Source organism: Meriones unguiculatus, chromosome 11 (genome assembly GCF_030254825.1).
Source record: "Meriones unguiculatus strain TT.TT164.6M chromosome 11, Bangor_MerUng_6.1, whole genome shotgun sequence".
Lineage (NCBI taxonomy): Eukaryota > Metazoa > Chordata > Mammalia > Rodentia > Muridae > Meriones > Meriones unguiculatus.
The window spans coordinates 76,530,274-76,545,362 of NC_083359.1; the positions used below are offsets into that span (position 1 = coordinate 76,530,274).

Below are 15,089 nucleotides of genomic sequence, written 5' to 3' on the forward strand. Positions count from 1 at the left end.
GTAATCATTTCTTGAGTGTTGTGTAGCAAACATTTTCTTGTTTTTTTAAGCTTAGGTCAAAAGAAACCGTAGCTACCAGGCCTTATGGAGTTAGGGTTGGGAATAGATACTAAATGATGATGCAGATAACGTACAGGCTATAAGAGAGAAGAGAGAACACGAGGATTTTCTAGTTATTTGACCTAAGGCAACTGAGCCAGGCCAGGGGATAGAGAGCTTAAAGGCAGCTTCCCTGAAAAAGACTTGATCTCTTTAGGTTGAGGAGGAGGGTTCCCATGTTGGCATAAGGAAGACTTTTGATTGACAGTTTAAAAGATTTGTAAAAGCCGTAGCTTTTTCCTACATCTCTCACCCTCTCCCATCCTTTCACCCCAGCGACCTTCCCACCTCATTTTTTTGAGCTACAGTTAACCTGGAACTCAAGCCCCTCCCTCTTCCCAAGTGCTGGGATTCCAGGTGTGCTCCATTGTGCCCAGCTAGCAGAGGCTTTTTTTAACTTGCCAGGTCATCCCTTTGTTGCTGCCAAGGGATCTTCTCGTAGCTGTGGTCGGAGAGAGTTTAGGGGTGTTCGGGAAAGTTGTTAACACAGGGTTTGGGTGTTCTGTTCCTTGAGTTTCAGTGCCCTGTGGTTTAACAGTATGCCATCAGGTTTTTTGGTGATGCAGTTGCTGTTCCTTAACTTGTTGGCCCACGCATAGTCGAAGCAAATCCTAGAAAATTCAACCTGGATGCAACTGAATTGAGCATAAGAAAAGCCTTCATCACAAGTACTCGGCAAATTGTCCGGGTAAGGAGCACTCTTCTCGGGGTTGTCTGTGTAAGAGACAGACACACTTCTTAGACCCCTCTCTCAGTCACAACCTAGCAGGTTGACTCTGAAACAACCTTTCAGCCTGAACTCATTGCCAGTGCCCCATATAAAACTTCTCTGATGATGGGGGTGGGGGCGGGGTGGGGGGGCTTTTACTTTTGTGGGGGTTGCTAGAAGGAAAACAAGACAATAAATTGCTGGCTGGAAGGTTACTTTAATAGCCTGATCCTACTTGCCCATGTCTCAAATCTCTATGAAACAGTGGTAAAAAATATCTCTTAATGTGCTCTGTGTCTGGACAAAAGAAAAGGCTCTTGTAGAAGCCATTTGGTTCTTTGATTGACTGGAAGTCGTGTGCATTGTTGAAGAGTGGCTCTTCCTCAGTTTGGCTGGTGGCCGTTCCGCCATCTGAGTTGCTTCTGGAGCTCCTACACCCACGCTCTTACTATCACCGCATACAAGTGCCTAACAGCCTCCGAATTACCCAGAGCAGGCAGGCCAGGGATGGCACGTGGAAACAAGCCGTCGGGTGGACACATCTTCAGTACTGAATTATTAAGACTACTACCCACTAGTAAAGGAAAAAAGAGAAAATATAGTTTAGGTGAAATCTTGAGTCATTCAGCTGTATTTTGTATTTTGAAAGTATATGGCTAAGTCGTCTGATTAGCATAACTAGATGTAAGAGAAGCAGCTGCCATTAACATATGTACTTCCTTGAAGAAAGAGACTTGGGATCAAACCAGTGCTGACATATGGCAGGAACCTTGCCTTGTGTTTGCCAAAGACTTTCATCATGTGATTTCCTCTTGAAATGATCTCAAATGGTAGATTATCATTGAATTTATACATCCTTGTTTCTTGTTTCACTCAGTAGTGGCCTTTCTCTGTACTTATGACTAAATTGCTTATATATAAGCTCACATGTAATAGAGTAGAAACCTTTTTGGCTTCAGGTGCCCTCTGGAGATAGTGAGCGCTTAGATTCAACATTCTGATTTTCCAGGCAGTTGTAAATGCCACTCTGCTAAGCCCATTGTTAGGTGACATCTTTTGTGTTTAATTCCCTCAATCATTTTTATTTTCTCATTTAGACATGATCTCCTTCTATAGGCTACACTAGCCTCAGACTTATCCAAGTCCACTTTCCTCACCCTCTCAAATACACCACCACATCTGTCTGTCTGAGCCCACGAGCATCTGTGCTGTGTGGAACAGCCACAAGTACTCTTAACGCTGAGCTGTCTCCAGCCCTCAGTTATTTCTTAAATACAGTTCATTTTCTTTCTCTTCCTTCACCCCTGCTTCTACCGTCTCACTCTCCTGCCCTTGTTTCTCTGCTCTCTTCTTCTCTCCCTTCCTTTTTTCAAAATGGTTTTTCTGAAGGATGCCACTGTTGACCCTAATATTTCACAGTGCCCTGCTGTAAAATAAATATTCTTTAATCATTGCACTTATTCTTTCTGTAATGTGATACTTATGAGTTTTGAAAATTGGAATTGAAAGATCTCTGTATTTTGAAAATTAAACTATGACTGGAAGTAGATACTAAAGTTCATTTCTTTTTTTCTTTTCTTTTTATTGTATTGTATTGTATTGTATTGTATTGTATTATATTGTATTGTATTTTTCTAGATAGGATTTTTCTGTGTGGCTCTGGCTATCCTAGAACACTCTCTGTAGAGCAGAGTTCCACCTGCCTCTGCCTCCCGAGTGCTAGGATTAAAGGTGTGTGCCACCACTGCCTGGCCTAATATTTGAAAAATCTGTTAAACGTACATCTTAGAATTATTTTAAATCATAGTAGTTCATCAGAATTTTACTTTACAGAGATTGAGACCTCAACCACACCAGCTATGCTTTCTACTGACTGCTCGGTGTGAACTTTTAGCTATGCTGTTAGGTTTGGTGTTTTTGGTTTGTTCGATTGGTTTTTTTGAGACAGGGTTTCTTTGTAGCCTTGGCTGTTCTAGACTCGCTTTGTGGACCAGGCTGGCCTTGAACTCACAGAGATCCACCTGCGTCTGCCTTTCTGAGTGCTGGGAAACAGGCGTGTACTACCATGCCTGGCTAGCTGTGTTGTTTTAATTTATCTCCCTTTTCCCCCATCAGTATTTGCCAGAGATGGAGTCATTATACCAGACTCCATCTGACTTGGCTTTAATAACTTTAATTGAAAGTCTTACAGAAAAGAAGGAAGTAACAACAGAGTCACCTTGATTGAAAAAAAAAAATTGTACGTGTTGACTTAAGGATCTGTATTCAGCTGAAGAGATACCTGGCTCTTGGTAGAAACTGGAGAAGGGACGGAGAGTTCACAGACTGGGGAAATAGGATGAGGCAGATTTGATACAAGTACTTTTAAGTCACAGGCTTAGGTAGCATTGGTCTTACTGACCTTTCATATGGAAGTGCCCCACTGTTTCTTTTTTTTTATTATTTTATGTGTAAGTGCTGTATCTACATCATTTCTACCCATCCCTCTTCCTACTTCAACTCCTCCTTTGTCCCCCTTACTCTCAAATTTGTCACCTCTTCTTTATTCATTATTATTGTTTACACATATACACACACAAATATTTTTATAAATATATACACATACACACAAATGAATATATAAATGCAACCTGTGGTTTCCATTCAGTGTTGTTTGTGTGTAGATTTGTTTAGGCCTGACCACCTGGGATTGGATAGCCTGTCACCGGGCTTGTGCCCTCAAAAGACTGGATCTCCCTCCCAGCAGCCAGGCATAACCTGTAGATCTCCCTCTATGAGTGGAGCCTGTGACATGTCCCCATCCACATTAGGATGTCAGCTGGTGTCGTCATTGTGCAGGTTGTGTTTAGGTGACCGTATTATTTTAATTTCATGGGTGTGTTTCCTTGTCATTTACAGAAGACGTTATCTCATAGACATCTTGGTCTTACAGTCTTTCCACCCCCTCTTTGGTGGGGTTGTGTTAGAGATTTTATCCACTGGGACTGGGCACCCCCTGGTCAGTTGTTGTCTGCATTCTGACCAGTTGCAGCTTCCTGTAATGGCTACTCCCTGCTGCAAAAGAAGCTTCTTCGATGAGAGTGAGAGTTATGCTTATCTGTGGAAATAAGGATGAGCAGTTGGAATGCTTTTTGGAGCTGTGCTGGTTTAGGAAAGTTACTATCCTGTATTTTGTTTGTTTTTGCTTTTTTGAGGCAGGGTCTCATTATATAGTCCTGGCTGCCCTAGAACTCACTGTATAGACTTGGCTGGCCTTGAACTCAGAGATCCACCAGCTTCTGCCTTCCAAGTGTTGGGATTAAAGGTGTATGCTACCACATCTAACCTTCTACTTTATTTTTAAAAGAGCATATGCTAATTTAATTGTGTCACTTCATCAGTCAGAGGAGCCAGTGATAAATAATAACTCTCTTCTTTTACATGAAGAAGCAACTTTCTCGTGTATGATTTTGCGTGAGGTAGTTGTGAATGCTGGACAAGCGCACTGAGCTACAGCAATAACCCTTCTCCGATGTGACTTCCTGATTACAATTAATTGGCCATGCCCTTTCTACCCTTCCCGTGTTTAAGGAGTTTCTAAGCATCAGCTGAGTTTGTCCAGTTTTTATTAAGTTTTCATGGTAATTTTTAGTTGAAAAAAATATTTTTATTTTTTTCTACATTTTTCATAATTTTTAAATAAATTTTTATAAATTTTCAGTTTTTATGTAAAATAGTCCCTCTTCCCCTGGTTTCTTTTCCTTTGGCGTAGTGCTGGAGAATCAAACTCAGGTCTCCATGCATGCAGGGTAACTGCCCTAGCACTGAGCTGCATCCTGGCTCATCTATATCCAACTAATTATGTCTATATTATGGAGTCACCTCGTCAACAGAGGCCTCACAGGGGAAGGTTTTGGCGATATCCCTCAAGTGACTTTGAGTTATGCTGGCATCATAGTGCATTTAGTTTTGCTGCATATTCTGGGAGGTCATTGAACAAGACGCAAAGAAACCTGAGCTGCAGGCAAAGCTCTGACCTTAATAGATTTCACCATGTCAGTAAGCCTCCTTGGGCCTCTGTCTTGTCAATGAAATGGCCCTTCCTAACCTTCTCTGATGTTACCTTTGGAAGGAAAATCAGAACTGTACCTGCACCCAACAATCCACAGTTTATTTCAGCCCAAGAACTGTTTGCCATCCGTTAGAGCAGACATGACTTTGGTTAGTCTAAACAGCTAAGATAAGCATGGCTATACAGATAACGTTAGGACAGGGGGCCTGGGATCCGGGAAGCGCTAGAATCGACAGTGTCTCATTCATTCAGCTTGGAAACAGTCGACGTGAAAACAGGAGCATAAATAACCAGGACATTTGTTGTTCTTTTGGCAGATGGATCATGTTTTATTGGGACTAACTGCTGATCCTAAGCTTCATGCGTTAGAAAGAGGATGAGTAATTATGTTTTTGGCATGATAGATTGCTACAAGATGTTTAAAACTGTTTAGTAACACAGCTTAAAATTACCCCAGTGTGAAGGTGATCTGCTGTGTGGTGTCTGGTGACCAGCCTACAGAGATAAACTGCCATCCACACACGAAAGCTGTGCTCCTCTGCAGCACCGAGCACGTATAAGATGCACACCACACAGCTGCTAAGAAGGCATGGCCATCGCACGCACGCACGCACACCTGCCCACATACAGATATAGACACGTTCCCTCCCTCTTATCAAATGAAAGCTTTAAAAATCTGAGATTAAAAAGCATATTTTATTCGTCTATTACATTTTGATTAAAGAAAATTAGAGTAGCTTTTTTTACAAGAGGAGAAAAACAACCTATAACTCAAAAGTATTCCCTGATCCAACACTGTGTTACAGTTTCCTTTTGATTCATAGCTGGAAACCTTTTGTCAATCAGGTACAGGTTAAACCATTAAGAATACTCTCTGCTTGCTGTGCTTTAAATATAAATAATTCTGCTTGAAAGTTGAAACTGCTCTCCATTCTGTAATTTACTCTCTAGCAATAATCGTTTTCTGGGGCTGGCAGAATGGTTCGGTGGTTTAGGGCACTGGCTGCTCTTCCAGAGGACAGGAGCTCAGATTCCCAGCACCTACCTGGTGACTCCCAGCTCTCTGTTACTCCAGTCCCGGGAGATCTGATACCCCTTCTGGTTTCCACAGGCACCAGCCACATGTGTGGTGCTCAGATAAACATCCATACACATTAAATATATAAGTAAGTAAATATATATTTTTAAAAGAATTTCCTGACTGCTTTCTAGGTGTTGGAATGCAAACTCTTAAAAATGATATGATATCCTGTAATTTTTTTCCATGAAGAGCTTTGCTGCAGAGTGTTACCTAGCATGCATACCGTCCTGGGTTAAATCCCCAGACATATCAGGGAGAGAGGAGAGTAGGAAAAGAGGGAGGAGGGTGCATTGTGACTTGGACCTGGTATCTTAGCACTTGGGATACAGAGGCAGGAGGATCATGAGTTCAAGATCAACCTGGGCTACATAGTGAAAACTGCCTCAAAACAAATAATATACATGTGTGTAAAACAGCCCTGTCCATTGAAATAGTGTGAACCATTTATACCTAGTAGTCACATTAAAAAAAGTAAGTTTGGGGCTGGAGAGATGGCTCAGCAGTTAAGAGCACTGGCTGCTCTTCCAGAGGTCTTGAGTTCAATTCCCAGCAACCAAATGATGGCTCACAACCATCTATAGTGAGATCTGGTACCTTCTTCTGGCATGCAGGTATACATGCCTGCATTGTATACACACATTGTATACATAATAAATAAATCTAAAATATTATCATTTGAATATTTAACCACTGTAAGAAATATTAGAGGTTAAAGTTTTTTAGCTTGTTATACTAAAAATTTTTAATTTTAAGTTTAGGGGTGATGTTTTATTGAAAATAACTTGGACATCATTTAAACTTTATAAAGCTTGCAATTGAAAAGTAGATTTAGAAACCCAGTTTTGTCTGAGTATGCTTACAAGAGTTTAGCAGTAACTGAATTTACATTTTAGTTAATTAAAATACGGTACTGACCTTGATTGAAGTGATCAGGAACTATGGCTAGCGTGGCCACTGTGTTGGACAGAAGCAAATTCTGATAATCTTTTCCAGTGGCTGCTTATATGATGGTAGTGTCCATTTCAGGGGCCACTGTTCATCACCACAATGGCCCTGGGAGACACTATTGCAAATGTAGAGGAGAAACAGAAATTTAGCGAGCTGCCCGACTTAGCCCAGTTATCTTCAAAGAATCGCTGAGGCTTGAACTCAGTTTGCTTTTCCTGGTCTGATTGGGAAAGTGCCTCTAGCTTTGATTTGATCACCAGTGGTCAAGTGCGTCTTTCCATGCATGATCATTCATGTGCATGCTCAGGTGTATACCGGCTGCTCTCAGAAAGAAGCCTGGTAAACACGGTGTCTGGCCTTAGTGCTGTAGTGTGAGGGTTTCCCGTAAGCTCTCTCCCCCTTACGCAGACACAGTCCTTATTTCTACTTTTATAGTATAGATGACACCACAGAATTTTTTTTACACATCTGTTTTAGTTAATTTATTTAAATATTGCTATTAATGGGGCCAAGGCGGTGAATATTCTCGAACTGTTCCATATAAAATATTCATTTAAAATTCATTTAAGTAAATATTCTTAAACTGTTCCATACAAAAATTATCTCCAAAGAGTTTGTCCTGTTACTGTTCATCTGTTATATAGGAGCAGTAGTGGTTTCTAAAACACTTAGTTGACATACAGCGATATAGAAAGAGTCACCCATCTTAAGCATTCAGTTTGATGAGCTTGTCAATGGAAGACTTGTTTGAGCAGCACCTAGAAGCATGAAGCCAGAGCAGGCTCCCTCAGCACTTCAGAAGCCTGTTGAAAGTCTGTTCAAGTCATTGCCTACCCTCACCATCCAACTTTAGACAGCAAACAAATTCTATACACTCAGAGCACCTTAAGGCTAAGGTGCCACTTTTTCTATATACACGTTGATGGTTCCATTACGGAAGTATCATGCTCATTGTTTTTCTAGAAAGACTTAGAAACTTTTCAAAACTGTTAGAAAGATGGTAAGGTGGGGAGATAGTGCTCCCTCTCATTAGCAATATATTTTAAATAAATTTAATTTCTGGATTGAATAAATGGTATCTTAAGCTAATTGATAAATAGGGATTTTTACAGTCCAGGACACACTATCATAACCATCTTGTTTTGAGGTTTCTAGAATTTTGTATGTAGCAGAGGTTCTCAGATTGCCCAGAGAGGCTTGTTAAAGTGTGCCAGAAAGAGCCTTTGGCATGGGCCGGGATGGGGCCTAGAGAAGGGCACTGTTTGTAACCGCCTGGGTATCTGAGTCAGGTAAGTCACCACGTGAACTCTGGGGAGCAGGGGACTAGGCCATGTCACCTGCTGCACGCTTGGTACTTAGGAGACGTCAGAACGCATTTGCTGAGTGAGTGATCAGGTCCTTTGAAAGCTGAAGCAAGGTGGTGGTTCAGATTTAACCGCAGTTGGAATTTTAAAGTTGTGGCATACTTGATCTAGCACCCGCTTGTCATGGGTCTTGATCCTGGCTGGGTATGGTGCTGCACCCAGTCCAGTACAGGGAAGCAGAGGCAGACACATCTATGAGTTTAGGATTAGCCAGTGCCGCATAGTAAATTCTATGCCAGTGAGGGCTGTGGAGTTAAGACCCCCCCTTTAAAATAGCAGAAGTTGAACGCCTTAAGAATTTCATCTATAAAAGTTAGTCTACTTGCCAACAAAAAATTTCAAAGTATCTTGACTTTCTTTTTTTTTTAAAGAAAATTGTATTGCAATTACAATTTTAGATCTTTTTTTCAGTGTTTGTCATTATAGTTAAATATAAGAATTAAAGTGGCTCATATTTAATGATGTTTTGCTTAAATAAATATATTATTTAACATATATCCACTGATTTTTTTTCTATACATTATTTTTGATAAGACTTTAGGAATTTGCTTCAGTGTTAGAAATAGTCTATACTGTGAATGAATTTGCAGTTCATAAATGAACATGCAGTAACTGAACATGCAAGAATTTTTTGGTATTAATGGTAACTATACTTTAAGAACAAACTTCACATGGGTTTAGAGGATGCTAGTCCTTGAGCACAGACCTTTGGTTTTTACCCTCACTTTGTCAGCTATTGGCTGTGTGACTTTGAGAAGTTATTAGCCATTCTGGACACAGGTCCCCTCAACCTGGGAACAGCTCTCATCAGCTCATGCAAGGCTCAGGGAAGCCCAGAAGAGTCTCGCTTCTGACTGGTAGCTGAGTTGCCTTTCTCCTCCTATTTAAATTTAGTGGCTACTTTACCTGTTTTCAACAGGTGGCCATTCCTATTCCTTTTATGTTTAAAATTGAAAATAAAAGCCAAAGAATGCTATCCTTTTTCTTAAAGATAGACAGTCAACTGTGTAATTTGCTAATAAGGGAAATACTCTCCACGATTTCCTTTAAGGGAATTTTTCTTTTTCTTTTTTCTTTTTTTTTTTTTTTTTTTTTCTTTTTCTAGGACATGAAGGATCAGATGTCGGCTTCCTCTGTGCAGGCATTGGCCGAAAGGAAAAACAGACAGGTAAGGAAACACCAGAATGTAAGTGTCCATTAAAGAAATACCTGGTTACAGAGTTGAGATTGGGAATTGCTGAGCACCCTGGCTGTGTGGTCAAGAACAAACCCTGAGTACACTGGCCAGGGGTGACTTGGTAGGTACTGTGGAAGTCTCCTGTCAGTTCCTTGGCTAATTACTTGCTACTGGAACAAACCCTGAGCTAACCAGCCTAGAGAAGAGAAGTTCATTCTGACTGAGTTGGGCAGGCTTCAGTTCGTGATCGGTCAGTCCCAGTGCTCTTGGGCGTGTGGCGAGGCATCCTGAGCAGGACGCAAAACTTTGGGTTGTTTCTCTTGTTTGTTTTTTTGTCTCGAAAACCAAAGGGGGGAAAGGTTCTATTTACATAATATATGTAGTTTGCATTGTTTCTCCTCTCCCAACTTTTGTCAGATTCTCTCTTCCTTATCCATTCCATTTCATATTCTTTCTCTTTCATTTATTTCCTCCAAGTACAAAGCCTGTTTTAGAAAATTTTTACTGATCCTTTGTGAATTTCACATCATTCACACCAGTCCTACTCATCCCTTCATATTCTCCTTCTGCTCTTACAGCCTTCCCCCAAAGAGAAAACAAAACAAAACAAAAAACATCCCCCCCCACCTCCCAAGAAAAACATCCCATTGTGGAAGCTGCAGTGTCGCAGTGTGTCACACACGTACCCTTTTGTCTACATGTTTTTACTGGCAAATGTTCCTTGCAGTGAGTCACTGGTCTGGTTCGAGGCCTACGGCTTCCGCTGCACCATCAACACTGGAGCCTCACTCGACTCCTATAGTATTCTGTTGTTGCTCTGTGTCCGGCAGCCTTGGATCTGCAGGACTGGCCCCTTCACACGCTCCAGCAGAAGATGTTGGAGTGAGCCCTGGATCTGGGCCTGAGTGGTAGCCGAGTTGGTCAGCCGGGCAGCTCTCCCACACCACCAGGGTGAGCTCACTCAGTGCCGCAGCTGGCAAGGGGAGGGTCAGCTCTCCCAATCTCAGACGTGTTCCTCAGGGGCAGCACAGCCTGGGAGATCACTGTGGTCTCGAGTGGAAGCGCAGGCTACTCAGCTCAGGCTCTTTCTCTCCGCCCCCTCACCTCCAGTTCCACCTCTCTTCATAGAGCCCAAATCATTCTGCTTGTCTTTCTCTCCCGTCTCTCCACCACATGCCATCCTAGTGGCTTCTACTGTGGGCCTTGCATCAGGCAGGCCTCTGGGGGCTTCCTTCTTCCTCTCTTAAACAAAAAGCAAAACCACACAAAACCAATATGTAGTCCATTTTTATGTTGGTGAACTACTCCTGAGCATGGGGCCTGCCCTAGAGTGTGGTCAGTGATGGCCAATGTCACACTTTTGAATTGATTTTCATTCAAGCAGCATCATTCAGTGGCAAAAAGCTTTTTGTTTGGGAATGGGACTTTGTGCCCAGATCTTTTTACCACGTTGGGATTTTGTCTGGTTTGACCTGTGTGGACCTTATCCATGCTGTCATAGTCCTGTGAGTTCACATATGCATCACCCCTGCTGTGTCTAGAAAATGCTATTTCCTTGGAGCCATCCACTCCCTCTGGCTCTTATGGCGTTTCCACGTCCTTTCCACACAGGTCACTGTGTCTTGGGGGTGGGGGTGTGATTCAGGCATCCCAGTTAGGACTGAGTGCTCCGCAGTCTCTGACTCTGCACGCTGTCCAGTTGGGGGTCTCTGTGTAGATCACCGCCTACTGCAAGAAGAAGCTTCTCTGATGAGGGCTCATCAGTGCATGCACTGTTCTGTGGGTATCAGCTACACTTCTGAAAGATGCCTTTACCTCTCAGGAGTGACCACAGGCTAGGAGTGACCCCATGGCTTTAGCAGACGTTTAGACAAACCTTAGCTTCTAGCCAGCTTTCCTCAACACTGCTACCCACCTTCAGTTCCCATGCTCAGCACCTTCTGCTCTATTTCAGCCCCTCTGTGTGCCAGGCATCTGCTAAAGACTCCAGGCTCCTTGATAATGACATGGTTATGTTCACATTTTTATGTAGGATGGCTACAAGTTCAAGGTCAATCTGATCCACATAGTGCAAGCTCAGAACCAGTCTAGGATATATAGTGAAATTCTGTCTCAAAAATAAATAAATAAATTAATTAATTAATTAAATTGACGTAGGCATTAACGTGTTTCAATTTTGTTTTTGTTTTTGTATTTTTGAGAGAAAGTCTCTCTACAAAGCCCTGGGTTTCCTAAAATTCCCAAGAGTAAGCCTTGAACTCACAGAAATCCACCTGCCTCTGCTTCCTAAGTGGGATTAAAGGCAGGCGCCATCATGTCTGGCAGCAAGGTTTTGGGGAGGGGATTGTTTTGTTTGCTTTGAGACAGGGTTTTGCTATGCATGTAGCCCAGGTTGTCCTGAAACTAATAATAATAATAATAATAATAATAATAATAATAATAAAACAAAAAACCCTTCCCACTCTAGCTTTGTGAGTGCTGGGATTACAGGCATAAGTCACCATGCCTGGTTGTAGAAGATATTTTAAGAAATGGCATGATTTTTATGACAGAAACTCCTTTGGGGGCTGGAAATGGGTCTACAGTTACAAGCCCTGGCTGTTTTTCCAGAGGATGGAGACCTGAATTCACCTTTCAGCATCCATATTCAGCCTCACAGCTGCCTGTAACCCTGGCTTTGGGGAATCCAGTACCTTCATTCACATGCACAGACCCGCATGCAGACCCACACTGACACATAATCAAAAATAATGAGAACAAAAAGAATATAATTTTTAAAGGATGGGCAGCCATCAGCTAGACCTTAGTTCTGATTTGTTTGAGTTTCTTTTGGTGAGGTAAAGTATTCCTTCACATCTGCTTTTCTTGTTTGCCTGGGTTTGGTTTTGTTTGTTTGTTTTTGTTTTTACTTGTTTTCATTGTTCTTATCTACTTCCTCCTCTTTTCTGTTTTGGAGCTATAGCTAGGAGAGCTCATCCCATCTACCTTGAACCCTTCAAAGAAGCTATCCAGTGGCCAAGGTGGCCTTTACCTCATGGACCCTTGGCACACACTTATCCAAATCTTAACCAGCCTGCCTTAACATTGCTCACCACTCCTCCCTTTCAGCTTCCCCCAGCCCCTCTCCTCCTTAAGAGCTGTGTCCATCTATAAGGCTCATCCGGAGGTTTTGGAGACAGAGAGAGAGCCCTTTCTGGTGTTCCTCAAGCCATCCACCAGGCACTAACCTGCACCTCCACATCAGAGCCTGGTCCAGGTTTGAGGACCATTTGACTTGATCAGCATTAGCTCCTGGTTGTTGCTCCTGACTGCTTGTCCCTGTTCACACAGGCACTGCTAGGAGACAGCAGCAGCCAGAACTGGAACGCTGGTGTGACGGATCGCTACGGGCGCCTTGATCGAGAGCTGCAGCTAGCCAACTCTCATTTCATCGAGGAGCAGCAGGCACAGCAGCAGGTACCTGAGAACAGCGGATCGAGGACAGGAGGCAGCACGGAGGGTGCCTCCTCTGACTCTTCTGCTAGTCACAGGCTTATACCTGATGACGAGCAGCTTAGACCCAAGTGTGTCCTGTGTTTGGGTGTCGGGTGTGTAATGATTGAATACACTGTTTAAAATCTTGAGAGCACGGTGTCCAAAAGAACCAGACTTGATAGATCTAGGAAGAGCAGAGCTTACATCTAAACCGCCAACACCAAGGATTTGTGCAGGTCTTGTTTTTTTTTTTTTTTTTTTTTTTTTTTGCTGTTGTTTTGGTATGGGTTCTCACTGTGTAGCTGTAGTTGGCTGGCTGGCCTCCAACTCAGGGAGATTTGCCTGCGTTTGTCTTCTAGGTGCAGTGTTTACTCCCAGCCAAGGCCAAGGATTTCTTCCTTTCTTTCTTTTTAAGATTTATTTATTATTTATATAGTATTCTGCCTGCAGGCCAGAAGAGGGCATCATATCTCATTTTACATGGCTATGAGCCATCATGTGGCTGCTGGGAATTGAACTCAGAGCCTTTGGAAGAACAGTCAATGCTCTTAACCTCTGAGCCATCTCTCCAGCCCCAAGACCAAGGATTTTAAAAAAGAAAACAGTCCCTCTTCTACAACCTCTTATTTATACATTCAGGTTTTTGTTTAACAAAGATACTTTCAGAAACAACTTATAGTCCTTTTAAAGTTGTTAATTTGTTCCATTATGTAAATATAAACGGTTTCTTTGATAGAGAATGAAGTGTAGAATTGTCTTCATGTTGTGTTTATTTATGTATTTATTGTTATTATTTTATTGAAGTAGTCCAGGCTGGCCTCAAACTCTTAATCATCTGCCTCACCTTCGTGTGTGTTGAGATTGTAGGCCAGTTTGTATTGTTGTTTTTATGGATAGCTATGCTAGTAAAAGGAAGCTGACAATTATATTATGTATCAGGATATGAGAATCATCTGTCTATTGAAACTTTGTTTCATAAATACTGTGTTTATGTATATATGTAGGCTTTGTGCTGTTTTGTTCTATTTACATTATCATGTTGGCCTAACTAGTTGCTTGTGCTCAACATGTTACAATGAAACAAAGTTTTTAAAAGAGTGAGGCACCCACAGAACAGTTGAAGGTATGTCTTTGAGGTAGCTTACTGTCCTTGAAGAAGAAAAGGACTGTATGCAGTCTTCCCAGATCCTAGATTGCTAGGCTGTCTTTCACTGGTGCTGTGGCAGTATGTTGTGGATGGAGACCTTGATCTTGGCAGTGGGCTGCCTCTTCCGAACCAACCCCTGATGTGGTGGTCACGTGCTTGCGTGCTTTTGGCTATTGTCTGTTCCCTTATTGGACCTCAGCCAAGCAGTAAGTAGTAAATCTCTCTTGGTGGTTTCAAGCCCTGCTGACTGTTCACAAGTTGGATCAGCAGGGGAGAGCAGTAGTTTGACAGTCCCGTCTTTGGAGCAGTGTGTTCTCAGAGGCAATGGTCTGGTCCTCTGATTTCTGGGCTTTGCTTTTGAATGTGAATTGTCCCAAGCTGGCAAAGAAACTAGCAGCTGCTGGAGTGCTGGGCTTGGAACCAGGTAAGATGGATTTTAATTGCTTATTTCCGTTTCTCTGGCACCAGTTGATTGTGGAACAGCAGGATGAGCAGTTGGAGCTGGTCTCTGGCAGCATCGGGGTGCTGAAGAACATGTCCCAGCGCATCGGAGGGGAGCTGGAGGAACAGGCAGTGTGAGTAGTGAGATGCCCTTATCTGCAGTATCGTGGGGGGCATCCCTCCCATGGCACCCTGAAAGCCTAGCAGTGAATTACATGGTTGCTAAGGAGAAAAGCTACTTAATTTATGGTTGCAGTTTTTACTTTGTTGTACAGAGTGGCTCCTCCCAAGAAGCAAATCTCCCAGATAGAATTCCAACTGTGGTGTAGGCAAAGCTGTTACTTTAAAAACCCTTTAAAAGATACACAAATTTCTCTGATCATAGTTAGGGATGGGAAGAAGATAGGGCTGTGACCGTAGGAGATGGTGCTCTGAAGAGGATGACAGCCTGATGATGTGTGAAGGTGGTGTTAGCACTGTCAGCTGTCATCCCAGGACCCTACTACATTGAACATAAATCATAACATTATAAAAGAACATTTAGATTTTATTTTAATTAGCAAAAACAATATTCTCTTTCAAAACAAAGAAAAAACAA

At 42.3% G+C, this 15,089-nt stretch overlaps 1 protein-coding gene across 1 annotated transcript in view; it reads left to right on the forward strand.

The window, feature by feature from the left end:
* The window catches only part of Stx6 (syntaxin 6), a 41,225-nt gene that overhangs the window by 15,032 nt on the left and 11,104 nt on the right, over positions 1 to 15,089 (forward strand). The window contains exons 3-6 of the mRNA XM_021660562.2: positions 693 to 787; positions 9,358 to 9,420; positions 12,760 to 12,885; positions 14,519 to 14,625. Of these exons, the coding sequence (XP_021516237.1) occupies positions 693 to 787; positions 9,358 to 9,420; positions 12,760 to 12,885; positions 14,519 to 14,625 (391 nt within the window). The remainder of the gene's footprint in view (positions 1 to 692; positions 788 to 9,357; positions 9,421 to 12,759; positions 12,886 to 14,518; positions 14,626 to 15,089) is intronic.